This window comes from Geotrypetes seraphini, chromosome 10 (genome assembly GCF_902459505.1).
Source record: "Geotrypetes seraphini chromosome 10, aGeoSer1.1, whole genome shotgun sequence".
In the NCBI taxonomy this organism is placed as follows: Eukaryota; Metazoa; Chordata; class Amphibia; order Gymnophiona; family Dermophiidae; genus Geotrypetes; species Geotrypetes seraphini.
The window spans coordinates 77,608,516-77,632,530 of NC_047093.1; the positions used below are offsets into that span (position 1 = coordinate 77,608,516).

A 24,015-nucleotide genomic window follows, 5' to 3' on the forward strand; every position below is an offset into this window, starting at 1 on the left:
ATACCAAGATTTGTAACAGAATGGACACCCCGGAGGCAGTGGAAAACATGAAAAAGGATCTGCAAATGTTAGAAGAATGGTCTAGCACAGACATGAGCAAACTATGGGCCGCCGCCAAATTTTTTTGTCAATAAATTTTTTTTCGGCAATAAATAAAAAGCTGCAAGATAGGCGAAGCGCCTGAGATAAATCCTGCAGTCATGGGCTGCACACTGAGCGCCAAGGACAAGGTGGCTTATGTGAGGAACAAGATGATTGACTGGAGCCTGTGTGAGGATTGCAAGAAGGTGGCCCGTGAGGTCAAGCTGCTGCTGCTGGGTAAGAGATGTCTGCCTTTGCGTTCTTGAAGACTTCTCCCTCCCTCTTTCGTAATGGTGACGCTGCCACTTTTCTCGCGCTTCTGCCGCCAGTGGTGAGACAGGAAATGCGGCACTTTGTGCAGCCGAGCCTTCCTCCACATGCCCTTTCACTCACACACTACAGCACCAGAAAGTTTGCCAGAGTCCCCGACTCACTTTGTAAAGGGCCATGGGTAAAGGTTTTGAGCCAAATCAGTCAATAATAATAAAATGTATTTAAAATTTAGTATCTAGACCAGTTCTCAAAATCTATTTTAATTTCTACTATGAAAACTTGAAATGTGCAAATTATGAGTAAAATATTAGTTCCTATGAAAAACAGGTTAGTTGAGTTTTTTTTGTTTTTTTTTAATATTATGTGACACCTGGGAAGCTCCAAGGCTTTTTGATGCAACTTACCTTGAGTAGTTTGCTACATTTCATTTTAGCTTTCATTTAAAAAAACAGCAGAAGGATGCTGGGCTGTATAGAAAGAGGAGTAACCAGCAGAAGAAGGGAGCTGTTGATGCCCCTGTATAGACCATTGGTGAGGCCACACTTAGAATATTATGTTCAGTTTTGGAGGCCTTATCTGGTGAAGGATATAAAAAGACTTGAAGCTGTCCACAGGAAGGTGACAAAAATGGTAAGGGATTTGAACAAAAAGAAATATGAGAAGAAACTGGAAGACCTAAATATGTATACTGTCTAGGAGAGAAGAGACAGGGGAGATATGATACAGACATTTAAATACTTGATGGGTTTTAATATAGAACCAAATCTTTTCCAGAGAAGAAAAAATGGTAAAACTATAGGGCATAATTTGGGGTTACAACGAGAAAGAGTTAGCCGCAATATTAGGAAATTCTTCTTCACGGAGAGGGTGGTAGATGCCTAGAATACCCTTCTGAGGGAAGTGGTGGAGAGGAAAATGGTGGTGGAATTTAAAAAATCATGGGATAAAAATAGAGGATCTCTAATTAGAAAACAAAGGATGTAAATTAAAAAACTAAGGCTGCTATTGGACAGACTTACACAGTCTGTGTCCCATATACTGCTGCTACTACTACTATTATTTCTATAGCGCTTCCAGATGTACGCAGTGCTGTCCAGAGTCACAAAGAAGAAAACGATCCCTGCTCAAAAGAGCTTACAATCTAAACAGCCAAGACAGACAAACAGGATGTTATAGATACTGTTACGGGGAACGGTTAATCAGCTGGTTGGGTTGGAGGGCAGAGGAGTAGGGTTAAAGATTGAAGGCTATATCAAGAAGGTGGGTTTTCAGTCTACATTTAAACAAGGGAAGGGGCTTGACGAACAAACTCAGGTAATTTATTCCAGGCATAGGGGGCAGCTAGATGAAAGGAACAAAGTCTAGAATTGGCAGTGGAGGAGAAGGGTAAAGCTAAAGCGGCTTATCTATGAATGGAGTTCTCTGGGAGGTGTATCAGGAGAGAGAAGAGAGGAGAGATATTGAGGGGCAGCAGAATGAACACACTTGTAGGTCAGCAATAGGAATTTGAACTGTATATATGAAATATATGGTGATTTGTTGTAGGATGTGCTGGGATGGGCATCAATGGGAACTCCGTGATAATTGGATAGGCTGGAGTGAGCTTGGATGGCAAATTCAGCATTTGGAACCTAGAACAATAAAGACTTTACAGTCTATGGCCCAGAAATGTCAAAGAAAGAGACAAGTTAATTTAATCATGCATTTTTTAATGAGTATAACTTATGGGCAGACTGGATGGACCGTTCAGGTCTTTATCTGCTGTCATTTACTATGTTATTATGTTACTATGACACCTGGATTTACACCTGCTTCCCAGACATCTAGATTGCGGAAAAATGCTCTTATTGAGCCATACTCCACTGGAAGGATTAGGGGAGATTGTACTCTTTATCCTCCAGTAGTTGGTGCTTTTTCCTCACCTCCAAAAGCAAAACTAGTAAGGGATTTTAGGTTAGGCTGTGTATAAGATTCAAGAAATAAATTTTTGTTTCTAAGATGGTGAACATATGCACTTATACTTGTATTCCAGCATATGAATGTGTGCTGTGATATTTAATTTAATAAATATTGGTGTGCCCATTTTGACCTGTGGATGTTTTATATATTTAGTGTTTCAATATTCAGCTGGTGTGGTTGTTTTTTTTTAATCAGTAACTGCTGCAGGTTAAAAGAAACCAGTATATTTAATGCCAGGCCATGTCCTAGGACTGGCATTGAATATCTGGGTCTATGGCAACACCTAGAAATTATTTGTGTACAGTCAATATTCAATTCCATTCTCCCATACCTAACCAGACAAAGTTAGTATTGGGGTTTTTGTGTGGTCCAGCTTGTCCAGTTAGGTATGTGGGCACCAACAATGAATATCACTATTGCTGTTCCTTCCTGCCTTCAGTGGCACGTTGCAAGGACACGCCAGCGGTTCTTTTCACGCTGCACGTGGCTGACCCAGAAACCTTCTCTCTGGCAAGTCAAAGCAGCTACTGATTGATGTAGCCTGACTTTAGTTCCCGGAAGAGGCAGTCAGAAAATACCGTGAGAGTGAGTCCACAATTCGCGAACCGTAAATTCACAGGGCATACTATAGTGCAAAAAGTGAAGGAGAAGAAAGAAACAACAAATTCATAAGGAGAATCTTTGAAAATTGAATTTTCATGTAGAGTTCTGCTTTTTTCTGTTTTTCTTATTGAGCTCAATAAAATATATTTGAACATAATAGTGGACTCTTCTTTATCATTTCAATGTCAGGTTAATCACCTGTCAAAGAAATGTTTTTCAAGCTTACGAATGTTAAGGAAAGTTAGACATCTGTTCACCAGCAACATTTTGTGGTATTGGTGTAAGCTATTCTAGCACAATTAGATTACTGTAATTCAATCTATATAGGTCTCTGGGTGATTCTTAAAAAGAAATGCCCCTCCATTTATAAGGAATCGGGGCCGATATTTACCAGTAGAATCTGAGCTGCTATATCCTTACTTTCTTGTCAGTACCTGAGTGCTAATTGGCTCAGGCACTGACAGGAAAATTAAGCAGCTCAGACCTGCCACCAGCCCTGATTTCTTATAAATGTAGCCCAATAAAAGCTTGGTAGTCTAGTGCCCCCCTCACCATTGCCTCCCCCCACTGATGCTCTCCTCACTTAATGCGGAAGATTCCTTAACTCCCTCCTGCTACAGACTTCTTCCTATTGGTTGCACCTGTTTGTGCACAGCACATACAGAAGAGCTGTGCCTATAACTTCCCCCCTACAGCAAGCTTCCCCCTCCCTGATATCCCCCACCACAAAAATCTGGTGGACTAGCGGATCATCCCCCCTTCCCCCCCAGCAGCAAGCTTCCCCCCCCCAACAGTCTCAGTCCCCCACCACACAAGCTTGGTAGTCTAGTAGGCCGTCTCCTCCCTTTGAACCCTCCTAATACCTTTTTTAGAAGACCATCAGGAGGCAGGCCTGACTTTTCAAAATGGTAGGCCTTCCCCTTCCTGGTGCATCCTGTACCACACATCTTTAAAGATGTTTTCTTATACATAACAGACTTTTGAAACATAATGGACTGCATGATGATTTGTTGAACTCATTGAGATTGTGAATGATTAGCCACAGCAGGACATTGCACAACTTTGTGGTCAGAGGTTATTATGTCGATGAAGTGATTTACCCTCTCCTGCTAGGGGAGGTTTTTCCTAATCCCTAACAGGGTTCTGAGGCTTTTCCTCTGATTAATTCTGCTTTCAGTTCTCCTTTAGTTCACTTTCAGTTCTCCAGTATATACACACAGCTATTTTTGATAGTTTTAATGTCCTGAATGTAAGCTGTGGGGTTCATGACAGTTATATTTGAACCCTACTATTTACTCTTCTCCATTGAGAATATTGACCACTTAAAGCTACTCTGTTTTCTGTCTTTCTAGTAGTTCTTAATTCATAATAGGATATTACTTCCTATCCCATTACTTTCTATTTTCCTCAGAAAATGCCTATTGAAAATCCAAATATACAAGTTTCAAGTTTATTTAAAATTTGATACTATCGTTTATAATAATATTTCAAAGTGAATTATATGTATTAAAATAAAGGGTATCAAAAACTCATAATTATACTGACAAGGACAAATTCTAAAGACAAACACACAGAAACAAAATGAGAAGGGGGTAGAACTACAATAATTTTAGAGAACGGCGACATTAAAAGGTAACATAATAGGTTGGGGAAGAAAAAAGTAATAGGTCATTTTTCAAAATAAAATAATGAAAAGATATTCTAATGGTAAAATTATCTGTACTGTACATGAAGTTTTTAATTTTCGAAGGCATCTTTATAAAGAAAGGTTTTCAAGGAACTCTTAAACTTGTCTAATATAGATTCTTCTCTAATATAGTCTGGGAGTGAGTTCCATAACTGTGGTGTGATGACAGAAAATATATGGTGCTGATGATCTTTAAGGAGGGTACAGAGTAGAGATTTTGATCAGTCGAACGTAAGGATCTGGAAAGTGCATGTGGTATCAACAGTCTATCTAAGAAAGTAGGAAGGTCTGTCTGACAGATCTTAAATTATAATAGTGCAATTTTGTATGAGACACGATGAGGTACTGGGTATGAGGTATGAAGTATTAACGGGTTCATCTTGTGACAAACCTACTGCAGTCTCGAGGTTTATCACAGGGAAATGTAGGAAAACATATAAATCCCAGTGCAGAAGGGCAGACCAGGTCCAATGACAGTAATTTAGCTGACTACCCCATCAGTAGTGAGGATGAAACTGAGACAGAACAGGAAAGGTTTGCCTTACCTAAGGCAATGCCAAAGAAAAGCAGGAAATCCCTGCCCTTCTATTATCCAGTTCCTGTAAGGCAGACAGACAGTTTTCCCTCAGAAAAACATCCCAGGCTGAGGAAGGAAAGCCCTTCCCCCCACTGAAGCCAAGAGGGTGTGGTTTTCTTCCTCAGCTTAAAGTGAGGCTCAGCAGAGTGCAGGAGAGGACAGGACGGGAGGAGAGACAGGAAGCTCAGGACAGGACTGAGTTTATCCCAGGCAGGCAGCCCTGATTGAGAAATGGGAAAGGAGCAAGTTGAAAGAAACCTACCTTCAAGATTCTTTTCCTCAGAGCCGGATGAGGCAATGATCGTGGAAGACAACAAACAGTGCTGCAGCTGAGATTCGGCCAGAACAAATGGAAGTGGCTTGAAACAAACGTGAGTCTTTTGGATGTTTTCCATGGCTGTTTTTTTTTTTCCTCTGGTAAGCAGACTGTGTGGGATACCAGAGAGGGTAATTTTTGGACTGTAAAGTTTTTCTCCATTTTTTCCTCTGTGCTTTAAGCAAAGGGACAGTATCCTTCACTGTATAAAACAGTGATTAAATTGAGCCAAACGCTGGGCAGGAAAATCAGCCTGTTTGGTGCTCTGATTCACTGTGCACAGATCTTGTGTGAGAACACCAGCTGTTAGTGGTTACTATAGCAACCTGTTAATTGCATTTAGCCTGCATGCTTCTCAGAAATGTATTGAAAATCTCTGAGTGTAAAACTGCTATGTTTCCTCTGTTAAACACCAGCTTAGTTTTGGATTGAGTTCTTCTTGTAGAAACAGTGTTTGCTGTACCCTGCCTAAATGCTACAAAACTGTCTGTGTGCCTTACTAAAGAACTTGCTGCACAGAAGTGTAAGTTGTTCTGTCTCATTCTCATGGTTACCTGCGCCAGCAGCCCAGTAGTGCTGGTCTATAATCACTTTCAATTGTATGGACCTTCTGACTGTAGTCGGACACCATGCCACTGGTTGCTTAACTCTTCATCAGTCCAGCCTTTATTAAAAGTATTTTTTAAAAGTATTTTTCTGTCTTTTTGATTTATAATTTATAATTTTTCCATGCTTTTAATATCAACCAGAAGAACGTCACTTAGCTTAATAGTGACAGATCACATAGCTTAGTGATCACTTAGCTTAGTGACAGCTCACTTAGCTTAATAGTGACAGATCACTATTAAGCTAAGTGACTTTCTTCTAGTTGATATTAAAAGCATGGAAAAATTATAAATCATAAATCAAAAAGACAGAAAAATACTTTTTAAAAATACTTTAATAAAGGCTGGACTGACGAAGACTTAAGCAACCGGTGACATGGTGCCAGGCTGCAGTCAGAAGGTCCTCACAATTGAGAATATAATATATAATATTGATTGTATCTGTTATCCGCCTTTGGTGTGATATTAGTAAAGACTATGTGTGACACAATTGGATTGATAATACAACAGGGGCTTATTTACACAGGTCTATAATCACTGCCATAAACTCCCATCCTGCAGCTCAGGAATAGGGAGCTGCTTATTTCAGCTGCTGTAAAAACAGTGAAGCATTTAAACTATAGGATTTTATTTTTTTTTCCTTGCATAAAGTATGCCTAACCTTAACTGGTGAACAGGACTGTATATAATTTGTCTACTAAAGTCCAGAGCTTGCAATAGAATTAAAGTTTGTTTTGCGGAACCTTTTATTTTTGGTTATATTTCTGTGCTCACATTGAAACATGTGATGGACTATGATTTTGAGGCAAGTGGCCAAATAAAGTATATATTTTTCATTAAGACCATTCTGACTAAAGGGTATTCTTTGCAAGACCTTTAAAAGAGCAATTCTAGGCTATTGCCTAGAGGTAAAAATCCTGAGAGGCTTCCCTAGTTCCAGGGGGACCATGCCAGATTGGAGAAACGTGTCACTACCTGACTGCCCGGGATGCTCTTTTGGTGGCACAGGTGTAACAATCTTTATCCCAGGACATGCAGGAAGATATTCTCACTGATGGGTGATGGCACCGACGGAGCCCCGGTACGGACATTTTAGAGTAAATTGCACTCTTAAGAATTTTGAAAGTTCTGGTTAGCCTGCATTGCGCATGCACGAGTGCCTTCTTGCCCGACATAGATGCATGGTCCCTCAGTTTCTTAGTTTCCACGGCGCTAAGAAGTCGCGTTTCAATGGCTGTTGAATTTTTCTTCATTGTCTTTCCGCATGCATGGCGTTTTTTCTTGATTTTTTTCTCTCTTTTCATTTTTATTTTATTTGTCTATTCTTTAAAAAAAACAAAAAAAAAAACCTTGTGTTTTTTTCATTTTTTCCAGCCGCGGCCCGGCAGGGCCTGTTGCCACGATTCAAGCCTTGACCTTCGATTTTGCTGTGGCCGTATTTCCATTCATGTCCCGTCCACAATCGGGTTTCAAAAAGTGCCAATGGTGTGCTCGCCCTATATCCCTTACGAATCTGCATCGCTGGTGCCTCCAGTGTTTGAGTCCAGACCACAGGGCTGATTCCTGCACCCGTTGTTCTTCTCTTCAGAAGTGGATTCTCAAAAACCATCAGGTTCAGCAGCGGTTATTGTTCAGCTCCGGTATGGAGGGTGTTTTGACACCAGCTCTGACGTTGGCGTTCATGCCGAAATTGGCGTCGCATAAGTCGACACCGCAAGAATCTTCCTCAGTATCGCAGCCAGCAGGTAAGCCGGCTAAGAAGCCTTCCCCTACCCTTCAGGCCCTCAGGTCGCTTCAGCAGTGAGCCAAGTCCTCAAGGCGCCTCAAGAAACACTCAGCTCCCATTGAGTGAGTGACTCATCGTCGGCCTCCAGAGCGCAGAGCGGCACCAAAGGTACCGGCGAAAAAGCAAGCGGTACTGGTGCAGTCTCTGGATGACAAAATTGCAGCCATACTGCAAGTCCAGTTAAGGGAGCAGTTACAACATATACTCCCTGCCTTGCTGACATCGGCTCCTCCGGTGCCGGTCTGGTCTGAGCCTTTGGTATCGGCATTGACTCTTACGGCATCGGTTCTCTCTGACTCTTGGATGCCGACGCTGGCCTTTTTGGTTCTGGTGCGGTCTGAGCTTGTCTCCTCGGTACCAACCTTTGCAGAACTGGCATCTATGGTTGTTCTGCCTCAGCAAAGGGTTGTTTCGGTGCTGCCGGGCCCGGGGTTGATGTCGGAGGCAGTTCAACATCGTTCTTCTTCCCATACCTCCCCTGACGCGATGTCGGTCAGAAGACCAGAAATATTGAGTCCTCAACTCCTGATTCTCGGGGTCGGTTACCACCGGTGCGGGACCCAGATCTCTGGGATGATTCTGAAAAGCCTCTTGTGACTTCTTCTTGCTTTTAATATAACTAAAAAAGTTTTTACTGTATGTTTTTGCTTCCAAAGCAATCTTTTTTTCAAGATCTCTCTTCATCTTCCTTATTAGTGCCTAGCACTTGACTTGTCATTCCTTGTGCTGTTTACAATTATTTTCAGTCAGATCCTTCTTCCACTTTCTGAAGGATTCTATTTTAGCTTCTCTCTCTCCTTGCCCTCTTTGATGCAGCACCTCTTTCCTTCTCCATGTCCCCCATGCACTACTTCTCTTCCTTCTTGCTCGTCATCCCCTGATGCAGCACTGCTCTCCATGCCTCTCCCCAATACAGAACCTCTCTTGCTCCTTGCCTCCCTGTTTCCAGTGCTTATTTCCCACTCTATGTCCCCTATGCAGCACTTGCCTCCCTACCTCCTTGTTCCCCATGCAGCACCTGTCTCCCTCCTTGCTTCTCTCTCTCCCTTCTTGCACCCCCACTGATGCAGCAGCTGTCTTCTAGAGGTCTGCACGGGAACGGGGATCACGGGAATCCCGCAGGTCCCACGGGGATCGTGCAGGACCCCCCTCTAGCCAACGGGACTCCCACGGGGATGGAAGGCTTTGGAAGCAGGGTTCGTCCATATACTATAATGAACACGTCAGCCTTAGTAAAAGAGGGGGTTTATAAGTTAATTACATGAACAGAAAACAAAAAAAGGGTTCCACCAAAGAGATTCCACAAGGAAAACAGCAGCGCAAGCACAAAAGAAACTGTGGAATTGATGATCCTGTCAGAATAATTGCTGCTTTTTATGGGGACAGGCGGGGATGGAGGTAATTCCTTGCGGGGATGGGTGGGGACGGAGAGGATTCTGACGGGGACGGGTGGGGATGGGTGGGGATGGAGAGGATCCTGGCGGGGATGGGTGGGATTTCTGTCCCCGCGCAACTCTCTACTCTCTACCTCCTTGCCCCCTTGAGTCAAGCAATTAGCATGACTACCTGGTCTCCTGCTCGACTTGCTGTTTCTTCAGGTCTGAAATTGGATGTGGCGTCTGTCAGCATATATATGCTGCTGCTGGCTCTGTCTGATCAGAGAAACATGAAGTTAGATCAGAACTTGATGTAACTTCCTGTTTCTGGGTCAGAAAGAGCCATTGGCAGTACGGTACTTACACTCTGACGCTGACACAGCCACTTTCAGCCCCACAGCCACAGACCCAGAAAATCAGCGGATCCAGTACAGGAGCAGGAGATCAGTTAATCGTGATTAAATTTTTTAATGAATGTTAAATATTTAGTTCATTTATCACATTATTAATGTGATAATCTTCAGCCTTAATTAAAAATATTCACAAGCATAGAACTCCAGGATAATTAGATTGAAAAATACTTTCAACTTTCTGCTCTATGAGGAAAATTGTGTTCAGATTTGTTTTAAATATCAGTTGTAATCCTTAACATGAAGTTCTTAATCAGATGTTTTTTTACTTGTAACTTAAGGTAAACTACATATTGTCCAAATATCTAAATAAATCCTTAAAATTTACTGCAAATGCAGCACTTATTGATTTAATTTTTTTGATCTTAAACCAATTTGATCCTTAAAAAAAAAAAAAAAGCTATTATATGTGTCCTGCCATTTTTTATATTTCTACTTACATAAAAGCAGGGATTTATACCTGATGTGCGTTTACTTCTGATTTGTGCATATATACAATTAAAATAGAAATGTGATATATAGAATATATAGTGTTTGGCATCACAATTTAAGGCAATACTTGAAATATTGGTTCAGTGCCAGTGATTCCATGTATGTGCACTCAACTCTGCATGTGCCAGCAGTAGGAACAAGCTGCATTATTTTATTTCAAACTGTGCTCAGCAGACGCCAGGACCTTGTAACTGGAAGCTTACCAAACCAACAGAATCTTAAGATTTTGTTTTGTATGATTCTGTATGATGTTAAAAAGCCATTCTTTTGCTATTTGTGTTTAAATTTTTCACCTGAAATGCCTGAAACATTTTAACACTTTGATAAACTAAGCTATGAAGAGTGTATGAAAGAGAAAGTGGTACAGTAAGGGCTCCTTTTACTAAAGTGCGCTAAGGCTTTAACGCGCAGAGTAGCGCGCGCTATATTGCCGTGCGCACTAGACCTTAACACCCGCCAGCATTGAGCTGGCATTAGTTCTAGAAGCGTAGCACGTGGCAATTTCCTGCGTGCGCTAAAAACGCTAGCGCACCTTAGTAAAAGGAGCCCTAAGTGCCATGCTACTTATTAAATATGTATATCTAATAGATAGCAAACCATAATACAAAGAAACAGAATTGGGTTTATTTTTGATATTAGGATTTTGAGAATAACATGCTTCAGTAGTTTAAAAATCAGCTTAGAATAAATAATTTTCAGAACAGTTTGATGGATAACACATCTCATTATTTGGTATGATGTTTTCTTTATAGATTTATTTTTTTTCATCAGACCTGATCAGACTGACTTAAAAAGTATGTTGAGCTTTTTTAATATAGAGTGCAAGAAAAGGTTTGTGAATGTGTAGCCTGATGCTTTTGAAGGAGTTGATGTTGCAAATGCTCTCTCAGTCACAATTTTTGACAACCCTGATATCCAAATTCTCTCACCCATCATGATCCTCCACGAAACCCCAGTTTCCCTTATGGTTAGTACAATGTCTCTCAAACTGTGTGCCATGGTACAGTGGTGTGCCCCAAAGAGATTCAGGGTGTGCCACGAGAGATTCCAAAATTTTACTTTAAATTCCCTTCATAAGTATACACTAGAATAGATGACATGTACGTCACATACGCAAGAGTCAATATTATGAGGGTCTGTGTGTGTAAGGATACAACCGCCAGACAAGTATCATTCTTTGAAGTGATTTGTTCTTGAAAACTAACAGCAAGTAATTTTAGTTTTATTTTTTATACAGTAATTATCCTAACTTGAGCAACAAAGCAATTAAGGCTTTATCATTTGGATCTTGTTTGCAAACTTGGATTTTCAGCTCTGCCAGAAATTAAATTTAAAAAAATAATAGAGAGAACTACTGCAGATAGTGGATGATGAAATGTGTGTTTGCATGTTGACTATTGAGCTGCGTTTTGAGTTAATTTACATTCAAAAACAAGCACATCATCGCATTGATTAGCAATTCTATTCTATCTACTTTAGTTTCACCACTGTTACAATTACCCATACATAGCTTAAAGAACTTTAAACAAATAACTCTCAAATTTAATTTTTTTGTTGGTTTTGCAATTTTATAATTTCAATTATAATGTGCCCTGAAAAACATTTGCTCGATTTAGGGCTCCTTTTACTAAGGTGCACTAGCGTTTTTAGCACGCGCTCAAGATTTAGCGTGTGCAAACCACGCGCTAAACAAGAAATACCAATGCAATATCTATGGAGGCGTTAGCGTTTAGCACGCACGCTAAAACCGCTAGCGTACCTTAGTAAACGGAGCCCTTAGTGCACTGCAAGAAAACATTGGCTTCTTTTAGTGTGCTGGAGCTAAAAAAGTTTGAAAGACACTGGGTTAGTAGTTAGGCAGCTGCAATCTCCTGTTTTTGCTGCTATGTTGGCTTCTAGCTTCAAAATGGTACCACTTGACTCTAGTGGAAGTCTCTGCTGTTTTATTGCATCTTCGTTATTTCTCTTTGTAGATGGCTGAAACTTTTTTACCTTTTAAGGACATACTTCATAATAGGACACCTACATAAGTCCAAAAAGTGCCTGTTTACACCTGTTCTGTAAATGCAATATAGGTACTCGTATACTTTTATAAAATAAGCTCTCAGAATTAACTCCATTAATAGACAAATACCAATGTACATATTACAACTGCTCTAAAGCCAGTGTTTATGTGTAAATGAACTCTACATGTGTATTTTATAAAATATTTGTGTACATCACAACTCTGCCTTTGCTGTGCCCAGATTATCCCCCAGGAACACATGCACAAAGATTGTTCAAAACTATTCATATACTTTCTAAGTTTATGCATTTGTGCAATTTAATAAATGCCCTTTCCTGCATGTTAAACTGGCTTTTTATGCAAAAACTTTTTTAGAATTATCCTCTTGGGGATATTTATATGAAACTCAATATAAAAAGACATCATTTCAGCTTTTTATTTATTTATTTATTTTTACAAATTTTCCTTGAAGTGGTGGTGGTGGTTTGGCAATGGCAACTGCTATCTAATTTAAACAATGGTTCTACATTCAGTGTGTTATAATATCCTGATATAATTGGTCCTATTATGGATTAAGAACTGGTTGAAAGACAGAAAACAGTGATTAGGGGTAAATGGTCAATATTCTCAATGGAGAAGGGTAAATTGTAGGGTTCGTAAATAAAAAAAATATATATATATATAGGACCAGAGAGATTAATCTATAAACTCACAAAAATACCTCTCTTGTATGCTCATTTATAATCTTGAAAAGGACAGTGATGAGTATCCTACTATTATACTTATCTTCTTGTTCTTAAGAAATTTAATACTTTAAGAGGTTTAGTACTTAAAGAAGAGAGGTCTCAGATCCCCGTGCGTTGTCAGTGAATTAACTCAACAACCGCACTGGACAGGGAAGGAACCTCAATGGCTTCTCCCCCTCCTGCCTACCAGAAAATATTGAAAAACGTAATTCTTATATGATTCATATAAAGAACTTAGCTTTGTTAGGCAGGGAGAATTCTTATCTTATTCAAAAATTCAGATTCTTCTTGCTGTGTCTTTACCTAGTCCGTTCCCGTGTTTTTGTACCACATGCATTAGTAAGTATGTCTATATAATATAGGAGCTGTCAGTGCAGAAAAAGATACAAAAACTGAGCGAAGGACACAAAACAAGATAGGGAAGAGGTGACAGAGAAGTAAAGGTAGTGGTGTTCTTTTAATGGCTGCCCATTTATTTATTTAGCATCAGGAGAAGGTTATTAGTTATCGTCTGAAATCAGAAGCTTTAGTTATACTAAACCTAGATTTCCTAATCTTCAAATTTATAGCATGAACTTTTTGAAAGTGGGTTTTAAAAATGATCAAGTATATGTAACACCTTAAGTTACTCAGAGTAGTTTTCTGACAGCAGCTGTAGGAAATCTTAACACTTCTACTGATCTAATTTTCAACCTGCTGGAATCTTCTCTTTAGCAGTCAGTCTTTGTTCAGGTTGATTTATTATTAGCTGTTTGATATTGATATAACAGCCACTAATCAGGCAAGACCTCTGAGAAGTCATTTACTTAAGGAAGCAATATGCTAGATACTGGATCAACATTAGCCATGACATCTGGCAATTCTGTTGCATGGAATGGAGGAGTAGCTTAGTGGCTTAAGAAGCAGGTTGCAAATCAGAATAAGAGTATGTTCAAATAATGCTTTTCTCATTGATACTATGTGACCTTGAACAAATCATTTCACCCACCATTCACTCAGGTACAACTAAACAGGGTTTAATTTGTGCCAGAATGTCACAAGGAAGTGACATCAGCATGGTTCTACCCCAGGGGTCTCAAAGTCCCTCCTTGAGGGCCGCAATCCAGTCGGGTTTTCAGGATTTTCCCAATGAATATGCATGAGATCTATGTGCATGTACTGCTTTCAATGCATATTCATTGGGGAAATCCTGAAAACCCGACTGGATTGCGGCCCTCAAGGAGGGACTTTGAGATCCCTGTTCTACCCCTACTTGTTCTTTTAAGCTGGCAGCCAGCACCTCTTTTCCCAGGCTTTGAATTTGTAGATAGCCAGAAGTTATATGAAGCATCACTTTCAATCACCTGTTGGTTTCGTTGTGGTTGCCAGGTAACGTCTCATCTTGTCTTCTTCAAAAGCTGGAATTAGTCACCGCTCCAATGCTAGACCACCCCATAGATTTTTCTGCCAGTTGCATAAGCTTTAGGCTTTTCAGGTCAGTTGGATCTGAGGAGAGGGAGAGGTCCTGAAGGCAAGGTCATTAGCACCAGGGAAGGGTCACCAAAGTTGCACCCCATTAATTGCCACCCTTGGTCAGTAGCTCCCATGCCTTTCCTTATGCCCCCCCCAGCACACCTGTAGCAAGTGTTCTCAAAACCTGCCCTTCTCCCCTAGTTGGCTTCTTAACTTTTTACTGAACTGTCGGTCCTGTATGCCGGTGTAATGTGGGAAGGCACCTGCATGTGCCTGTTTCAGGCACTGCCAACAGATTTTAAGTAGCAGTGCATTTACCAGTGTCTATTCAAGGTTCTGTGGATGATAAGAACATAAGAATAGCCTTACTGGGTCAGACCAATGGTCCATCAAGCCCAGTAGCCCAAAGAGTAGCAACATTCCATGTTACCGATCCAGGGCAAGCAGTGGCTTACCCCATGTCTTTCTCAATAACAGACGTGAGAGCATATGCCTGCTGTCCTCACATAACACCTGTTACAGGTAAGTATGTTAGCTATTTTAAGAAGTGTTACATTTTATGCAACAACTGCTTATAGCTATTATGGTCCAGCAGTTGTCTTTGAACTGGGAGTTAAAAATTTCTGTGTAGAAATCCCCGCTCTGCCACTTAATCTTCATAGGACTATAGGGCAATTACCTTATCTCCTCACGCTTCAGTTTACTCAACTGTAACTGGATAACAGTAGTCTTCCTTTGGTTCCGTCTCTTCAGACATCTGTCAAGCACAATCTTGCATGGAAACATCTGCTGTGAGGCATGACTGCTTGTATATTTAAAAAAAAAAAAAGGGATATGCATATTGGGCTTCTGCTGGAATGAAAAAGTATTATGTAAATTCTAATTGTTATAAATATATATCCAACACAAGTAATTTTTTTTCTTTTTTAAATTATCTTTTCTTCTTTTGTATTGCACTGTCTTATCTTTTTTTCTGCTTTTGCTAAAGGATTGATGGCTAATCTTGGGGTTAGATTTTCAAGTGTATGAAATAGAAATAAAATGAAAAATAGGAGCCAGCTAATGGGTGCCAGTGGGTATTGTGCACTCCAAAAATCGAGCAAACTCCTTATCTGGCCAAGGAAGGGTGATTTGTATATTTGTTGGCACCCCAGTCATTTTGAAATGTTGGCACATAAAATTAATATCTACTTTTGAAGAAGGCCATTTTTAGGTAATCTATAGGATTTTGCCACTCCCAGTATTGGAAACTCCCTCACGTTGCCTGAGCCACTTTAACTTACTTAGCTCTTCCCTAGGAGGAAGTGACACAGGAGGGGTGGAGTTAAGAAGTATAAGAGGCAGGACCGAAGCTGGGTTAAGGCGGCCCAGAGAGAAGAAGAAAACAGTGTTCCCCAGAATGCCTTGACTGCAACAGCTAGATACTCTGCTTGGCTGAGATAAGCCGACTACGTTTTACATCACTTAGAAATATTTTGATAAGCGTGTAAAGCAAATTTTAAATAAAATTTGAAACTTGAAAACTTGCTAAGTACATACTTGTGAGCTTTATTTTGACTGGGGCCAGACCTGGTTATCAGACTGAGAAGGATTTTTGCAAGACTATGTTTGGGGCATGGTAGTCACTAGTGCTGCCCTATTCAGGGAAAAAATTTTCAATTCAATTCAGCCTATTAAATCAATTTTTTGATTCGATTTGCTTTTTCTGTCCAATTGGGTGTTTTTTGGGTTTTTTTTCAGGCATCCTGGTGGCGCTGTGGTATAAACAAACAAAAAAGACTTCCTCTCTCTGTTAGGTCCTAGCTCACACTCACTAACACCAGCTCTGTCAGAATACACATTTCAAATCTGATATATTGTAACCACAAAACAGAAAATAAAATTATTTTTCTACCATTTGTTGTCTGGTCAAATTATTCAAATCATGTTGGTCCCAGGCTCTGGTTTCTGTCTTCTGTTAAGTTGCTAAACAGGGGAGGGGCATAAGGCCTGAATGGCCAACCTTATATTCCAGTTGGCCCATGTGCCTAAGGCCCTGCCCATAGGCGGGGCCTTAGGTGCCTTTGCCAATCAGGCCTTAGGCCCCTCCCCGGTACATCCCACAGTGCACCAGGAAGGGGCAGGCCTGCCTCATTTTGACAGAGGCAAACCTGCCTTCTGGCCGGTAGGAAAACCCAGCCAGCCAACATTAAAAGGTTAGCAGGGTAGTCCAGGGAGGGGTTAGGAGAGATGGGGGGTGTTTGCCTGTGTGGGGGATGCTTGGGAGGCCCCCCGGTGTCAGGATATCTATGGTGGGGGGTTTCCTGCAGAACGGATTAGGCATCATCCTGCCAACGATCTTCAAGGGGGTTGTTCCGGCAGGAAGGAGTGGGCACCCTCCTGCTGGTGATCTATCAGGGGAGGTTGGGGGGGTTCTGGCAAGAGGGATTAGGCACTCCTGCAGGTGATCTTCAAGGAGGGGGTGGGGGTATTCTGTCAGGAGGGATTGGGCACCCTCCTGCCGGCGATCTTCAAGGAGGGGTGGGGGTGTTTTCGGCAAGAGGGATTGGGCACCCTGCTGTTGCGTTCGTTCGGGTGGGTGGGGGATGTTTCCGACAGGAGGGATTGGTCATCCCTCCTGCCATGTTTGGAGTGGGGGGGGGACTGGGAGCCACAACTGCGGCCGCTAAACTTATCGCAGCAGGAAGATCCCTTGCCGCTATAAGCTTAGCGTCCACGCCGACTTACAATGTAGGCGAGCATTTTGCTGGCCTATATTGTAAGTGTCTTCCGCTGGACTAGGGAGATGTGCACGGCTGCCTAGGTTCGCCTAAGGCAACTTCCGGTGCAAACCAAGCCCATGGCTAGCCTTAGGTGAGCTTAGGCAGGTGTGCGGGCTTCCCTAGGCTCCCGGAGGTGCCTCCAATGTAGGTGGCCTGGCTCGGGAGCTTTTTTTCTAAAAACATGCTTCCCAATTGGCTGGTTAGACAGCAGTAGGATGATTACTGTTGCTTACAATCGGGACGCCGTTTATAGAATCTGGGCCTTTCTGTCTATCTTGTGAATCACTTAGAAAATATTCCTGATGAGCGTAGAGGGGTCGCTTATAGTCTATGCTAACAACATGCTTAGGATATCCCTGAGCCTCAAAACGCGAAGACAGGGTTTTTGCTTGTGTGATGATTTTTTCCTTGGTAGAACATATCTTTCTGAATCGAAGGAATTGCGACACTGGGAGACTCTGCTTAAGATGTAAAGGATGAAAGCTCTCAAATTACAAAACTGTTTTCCGATCTATAGACTTAAAGAAAACTGTATTTTCTAGAGTATTATTAATATGTTGCAGTTTCACATTAAGAAAGTAAATCTCTGTATGACTACTTTGGATGGACAACTTAGTTTTTGGATGACACGTAGTAATCCATTCAAAAAATTGCAGAAGAGTGGCATAATCTCCCATCCAAAAAGAGAAAACGTCATCAATGTAACACTTCCAATTTGTCATATATTGTTGAAATGGAGAATTCTGTATCCATTGTTCAAATTTAGACATGGTTTTGTTGACTTTTTCTTACAGCCCTTTGTCAAGACTTCATTTTCCTACATAAAAGACACTATTGATTTTATCCGGAGAGTTATGAATATTACCTTTATGAATACTTCTGAGGTTTGGATGGTAACAATGGACTTTCAGCCATTCTATACAGTTATACCACAGGAAGAAGCTCGTGAAGTTTTAAGGTTGTTCCTTGATAAGCATGTTGCACCTACAAAAATTCCTACAGATTTTCTTACTAAGCTTGCCAAATGTGCTATGTGTGAGACTTTTTTCATTTTTGAGGGTAAATTTTATAAACAAACATCAGGAGTATTCATGGGTGCCATAATGGCGCCTTCAGTGGTGAATTTATTAATGGCTAAGTTTGAACAACAGTTTTTGAGGTGATGTACTCCCATTTGCTCCCATGATCAGTTCATATGTACGCGATTCTTCTTACATGATTTCAATCCTTGAAGGTTTTGGTGGGGGATCTTGAAGATCTATATTTAATAACTCTCGACATTGAATCCCTGTACACCAATATCCCACAACTCGCTGCAATTCATGTTAGCAAACAAACCTTGCAAAATAGAAATTCTCAAAGTCAAATATCCAACAGATTCATCATTACTCTGGCAACCATTGCCCTTACTCAAAACTTTTTCTGTTTTGAAGTCCAATTCTACTTACAAATGCTACATAGATGATATTTGTGTATGCAATGTTTATCCACATACACGCAGAGCTTACAAGTTTCATTAAAATTTATCCCGCCTTATCTGTAATCAAAGTGGCTTTACATATTAAATATTATAAAATGCAGGGAACACTAGTCCAAGGCAGAATCTGCACATATAGAATACCTATACAAGTGCTGCTCTTATCCATATTCCACCCATTCTGTGACCCTGGAAATACTTAAATGAATATCTCATTCAAAAAAATGCAGGTGCTATGTTTTCCAAGCCACCTACCTTTTACGTATACACATAGTAGGACAACTTTATACATTTTTGCTAGAGTGTATAGAATGCTGTTCCATGTGCTCAAGTCACATAGAAAATCCCCCCTCTCTCCAATTATTCTTTCCTCACAGGGTTGCAGTTTGAAATCACAAACTTTAAATTCTGTTACATCAGAGTTCTGATGTAATAAAATGAATATCTCAGCTGTATTTAACATTATTGTATCAAAACATATTACTGTATATACTTGAATATAAACCCATCTGATTATAAACAGAGGTAATCTTTTTTCTTCCAAAAAAGGGTTAACTCGAATATAAACCAAATTCACGTCAGTCTTGCAAGGTTACTGTGGGAGGAAGTGACCTTTGGTTAGAGCTGCTGCCTCAGCCCCTGAGGTGGTGAGATCAATCCCAGACTGATCCTTGTGACTCTGGGCAAATCACTTAATATCTTCATTGTCCCAGGTACCACAGTTAGATTGCGAGCCTGCAGGGACAGATATGGAAAATACTTAAGAATACCTGATTACTATTCAATGTATTGTGATGGCTTTGGGTGAATCTCTTCATGAAAGACAATAAATAAACATAGCAACCACTATGGAAACTCACAACAGCCATTTTGAATAGTGAGACTACATGGGGCAGGGACATAGGAGGATCACTCTTGGCCTGGCTCACCACTGGACCAGCAGGGCTTAAGGTAGGCCAAGGGAAAGGACTGTGATAGGTTTGAGAGTGGGCGACTTGAATATTGAGATCCCTTAATTTTGGGCCCAAAAATCTAGGTTTATATTCAATTATATACATATCTTGCCATTAATTCAGAATATACTGGTGAAATACTATAACAAATTTGAATCATGGCTATTTGATGAACTCCTTCATGATTACAATTAAACATAACTTGTGTATATTGTGTCTTATGGCTAAATCACAAATTCTTAAGAATAGCAAGAGCACTTAAAGGTGTTCATCTGGGATGGACAAACTGTGTATGGCTTTCCATGAGGATAGGAGGATAATTCTCTGCATCATATGAATATAAATACTCAAGATAGTCTGCATCATGTATGTTAGAAATGATTTTCTTCAAGCTTACAATTAGCTTTTGTTTGTCTTGCAGTTGACGGCTTGTATTCACGGATCTGCAGCCATGTTATACCCAATGTATTGGCAACATGTGTACATTCCTGTTCTCCCGCCACATCTGTTGGACTACTGCTGGTAAGATACCACTTATCTAGACTGTTCTATTTCAAAAGGCTCAATTTTTCATAACAGACAAATTGTTGATGATATCATTTAAAAAGAAATCTTGCAAATTCAAAAATTAACTGTGAATAATGAGAAATTATATAAAAATATGTACACAATCTTAAAGCCATTTGGTAATGGCTAAGTTATTGTGCTTAGTTGGGGCTTTGTTCTGTCTAAGAAAATTTTTATTGCTTAGGGTCAAAATAATGTATGCACTAGTGCTGCCTGATTTCTGATTCAAATCGATTTACCAATTCACTTCGGGTGAATCGATTTGAATCAATTTTATATTGTAAAAAATCGTTCTCCCGATTCGGTGAATAACCCTCCCCCCTCACCCCCTAAAGCAGGAGCGGCAGCGCTGCCTCTTGATGGCCATCCGCTGCCACTCTTGTTTTAGGGGGTGAGGGGGAAGGGTCAGTCAGGAAGTGCTGCAATCAGTGTCCTCCAGCTTCCTCCCTGGCTCTTACATTTACTGATTAGAGCAGTGGTGCAGCCTGCAGCGAGGATTGCCGGTGCTAGCGATCCTTGCAATTAGCTATCGGCCTCCACAGTTGTCATTTCCTCTGCCGCTATCCTGCCTCTGATGTCAGAGGAGAGGTGGGACTGCAGCAGAGGGAACGACAGCTGTGGAGGCCTTTGGCAGCCTGCAAGGATCGCTAGCACTGAAGATCAAGTTTATTTAAAATTTCTTATACTGCCCAATCAGCCTTCTAGGTGGTGTACAAATTCATAAAAACATATAATAATAATAATTTTATTTCTTATATACCGCTATACCATAAGTTCAAAGCGGTTTACAACAAGTTACATACAATGAGAGTAAGAGATGTTTACAACAAGAAGTAAGAGATGTTTACAACGAGATATATACAATGAGTGTATGAGATGTAAGGGGAACAGAAAAAGTACTTTTTGGGATACAAATTGCAAATGGAAGAGAACCAAGATGGTTTGAATCAAAAGGAAGTATCTAGTCAGAGATTGGGGTGCAGGGGAAAACAATTTGGGTGGAATACCTTTACAAATGGGAAGAAGGATGAGTTAATCTAAAATCAAGAGAATTGGGGAATGGGATAATTTAAGATGACAGAGCATCTCCAGGAATAATGATAAACATTCAGAGGCATTTAAAACCAGGATTAACAGGAACGAAGATAAATGTGCAAGATCTACAATGGGAGGGGATACTGGAGGTAAAATCATTCTAGATCGCCAATAAAAGGGCAGTTAGATCTCGAAGGCATCAAGAAAAAGAAATGTCTTTAACTTTGTCTTGAAATTGTTAAGAGTTGATTCTTCACGTAAGTAAGTTGGGATATTATTCCAAAGAGTGAAAAAATGGTAGATCTCATTGTATTTTTGTACTTCAGTGATGGGATAGAGAGAAGATTTTGGGCAGTCGATCTAAGAATCTTAGATGGGTTATATGGAATAAGAAGATTATTAATGAATTCTGGCTGGTTTTGTCTGGTTTTAAATGTTCACACAACACTACACTCAATATGTATGCCAAAAATCCTAAAGTAGTAACAACAAAAAGGCACAACCAGTCACAACAGGGTTTGGATGGGGGACGCCCAGAATAAACTGTAATCCTAACCTATAACAGTTCTTCTTGAGAATGAAGGGAGCTCTCAGTGTGAATCAACAGCAATGGGAGCAGAAGCTCCAACACTTCACTTCTAGGTTAAGGCAGGACGCCTCCACCACCACACCATCATTGAGCCCCCTATGTGTGTATAATGAAAACACCTGCAATGAAACCCTAAATAAATTATACAATTTAAACAACCACGTGAGCAAATCAAAAACTCCCACAGTGGAATTTACAAACTGGGCGACCCCCACACAAACCCTGCCAGCCGAAACCCGCCACGCTGGAAATAATAATATCAAAACATACCAACGGATAAACAAAATTAATCAAAAATGTACTTATCTGACCAAAACTACCGCAATTGAAAACGCCAGGAGCCGAAGTTCAACCACGCAGTACTTCCGGGTTTTACTGTTTCTCCTTTTGCAGCATCGAGGCTTTGTTTTCTGCCCTGGTGCGAGTGACGTATGACGCGGTTCGCGTCTTGCATGATTGGATGGTCGGCGCGTGACGTGTTCTGGTCCGCTTTTTAGGCGGGAGTGCGCTCCCACCCGGAGACCCCTCCCTCCAGCCGTCCCGCTTTGCGTTTTGGTTTTTTTCTTTTGGTTTGTGGTCGGGAGCTAGGTTCCTGAAGAAGGGCTCCTCCCCGAAACCAGCGTGGTTGAACTTCGGCTCCTGGCGTTTTCAATTGCGGTAGTTTTGGTCAGATAAGTACATTTTTGATTAATTTTGTTTATCCGTTGGTATGTTTTGATATTATTATTTCCAGCGTGGCGGGTTTCGGCTGGCAGGGTTTGTGTGGGGGTCGCCCAGTTTGTAAATTCCACTGTGGGAGTTTTTGATTTGCTCACGTGGTTGTTTAAATTGTATAATTTATTTAGGGTTTCATTGCAGGTGTTTTCATTATACACACATAGGGGGCTCAATGATGGTGTGGTGGTGGAGGCGTCCTGCCTTAACCTAGAAGTGAAGTGTTGGAGCTTCTGCTCCCATTGCTGTTGATTCACACTGAGAGCTCCCTTCATTCTCAAGAAGAACTGTTATAGGTTAGGATTACAGTTTATTCTGGGCGTCCCCCATCCAAACCCTGTTGTGACTGGTTGTGCCTTTTTGTTGTTACTGGTTTTAAATGTTAGCAAGATAATTTTATAAGTGATTCTGCGATCCTCTCTGCAGGCTGCTCTAATTAAGTAAAAGTAAGACCAAGAGGCCAGGGGAGAACAGGCAGGCCTTCGGAGGGGGGGAGGAGGGGGCAGGCCTTCAGGAGTGTGCAGGCCTTCGGGGGGGGCAGGCCTTCAAGGGGGTGCATGCCTTCAGAGGAGGGGGCCCTGGTATAGAAGTACACGGAGGGAGGGGGGTTCAAAGAGACGTGCATATGCAGGACTGGGGGGAGAGAAATAATGGGTCTAAAAACAGGAGAGGGAGAGAGATGGTGGACAATGGGATTTAGGGAGGGAAGGAATAGAAAGGGAGAGAAGTTGGACACAAAGGATGGTGTGTGTGTGTGGTGTGGGGGGAGTTAGAGATACTGGATAGGAGGGTAGTTGGGAAGAGAAAGGGAGAACTCGTAGACCCTGGGGTGGTGGGGAAGGAAGGAGAAATGCTGGATGAAAGGGTAGTTGAGAAGAGGAGAGATGGTAGATCTGGAGATGGTGGTGTCTATCACTGCAGCTGCGGGGATGGAGATGAAAAAAAGGAAAGATGCCAGACCTCCTGGGGAAAGAAGGGAAACGGAAGGGGAGGACAGAGATGGATGGTTAACACAGAGAAAGAAGAAGGAAGGAGTTCCTGGCAAACGAGTTATCAAAAGACAACCAGAGCTTAGGACCAACATTATTTGAATAATGACCAGACAACAAAAAGTAGAAAAAATAATTATATTTTCTGTTTTGTGATTACAGTATGTCAGAAATGTGTATCCTGCCAGAGCTGGTGTTAGACCGTGAATGTGAGCTAGGATTTAACAGAGAGAGGAAAAATCTTTTTTGTTTATTTTGTTTACACCACAGCGCCAGTGTGGGTAGGAGAGGGCAAAGCGGGTTGAAGAGGCTATAAAATAAACCCGCCAGGATGTTTGAAAAAAACACCCACTTGGGCAGGAAAATCAAATTGAAAAATCGATTCAATAGGCTGAATCGAATTGAATTTTTTTCCTAAATCGGGCAGCACTAGTATGCACTAATACATTCTGCTTATACAGTGGAACCTTGGTTTACGAGCATAATTCGTTCCAGAAGCATGCTCGTAAACCAAATTGCTCCTATATCAAAGCAAGTTTCCCCATAGGAAGTAAGGGAAAC

General features: G+C 41.1%; 1 protein-coding gene across 4 annotated transcripts in view; it reads left to right on the forward strand.

Annotated features, from left to right (window-relative positions):
* The window catches only part of DENND1A (DENN domain containing 1A), a 994,598-nt gene that overhangs the window by 421,204 nt on the left and 549,379 nt on the right, over window positions 1–24,015 (forward strand). For all 4 annotated transcript variants that reach the window (XM_033960659.1, XM_033960660.1, XM_033960661.1 and 1 more), the window contains one exon: window positions 19,982–20,082. In XM_033960659.1, the coding sequence (XP_033816550.1) occupies window positions 19,982–20,082 (101 nt within the window). The remainder of the gene's footprint in view (window positions 1–19,981; window positions 20,083–24,015) is intronic.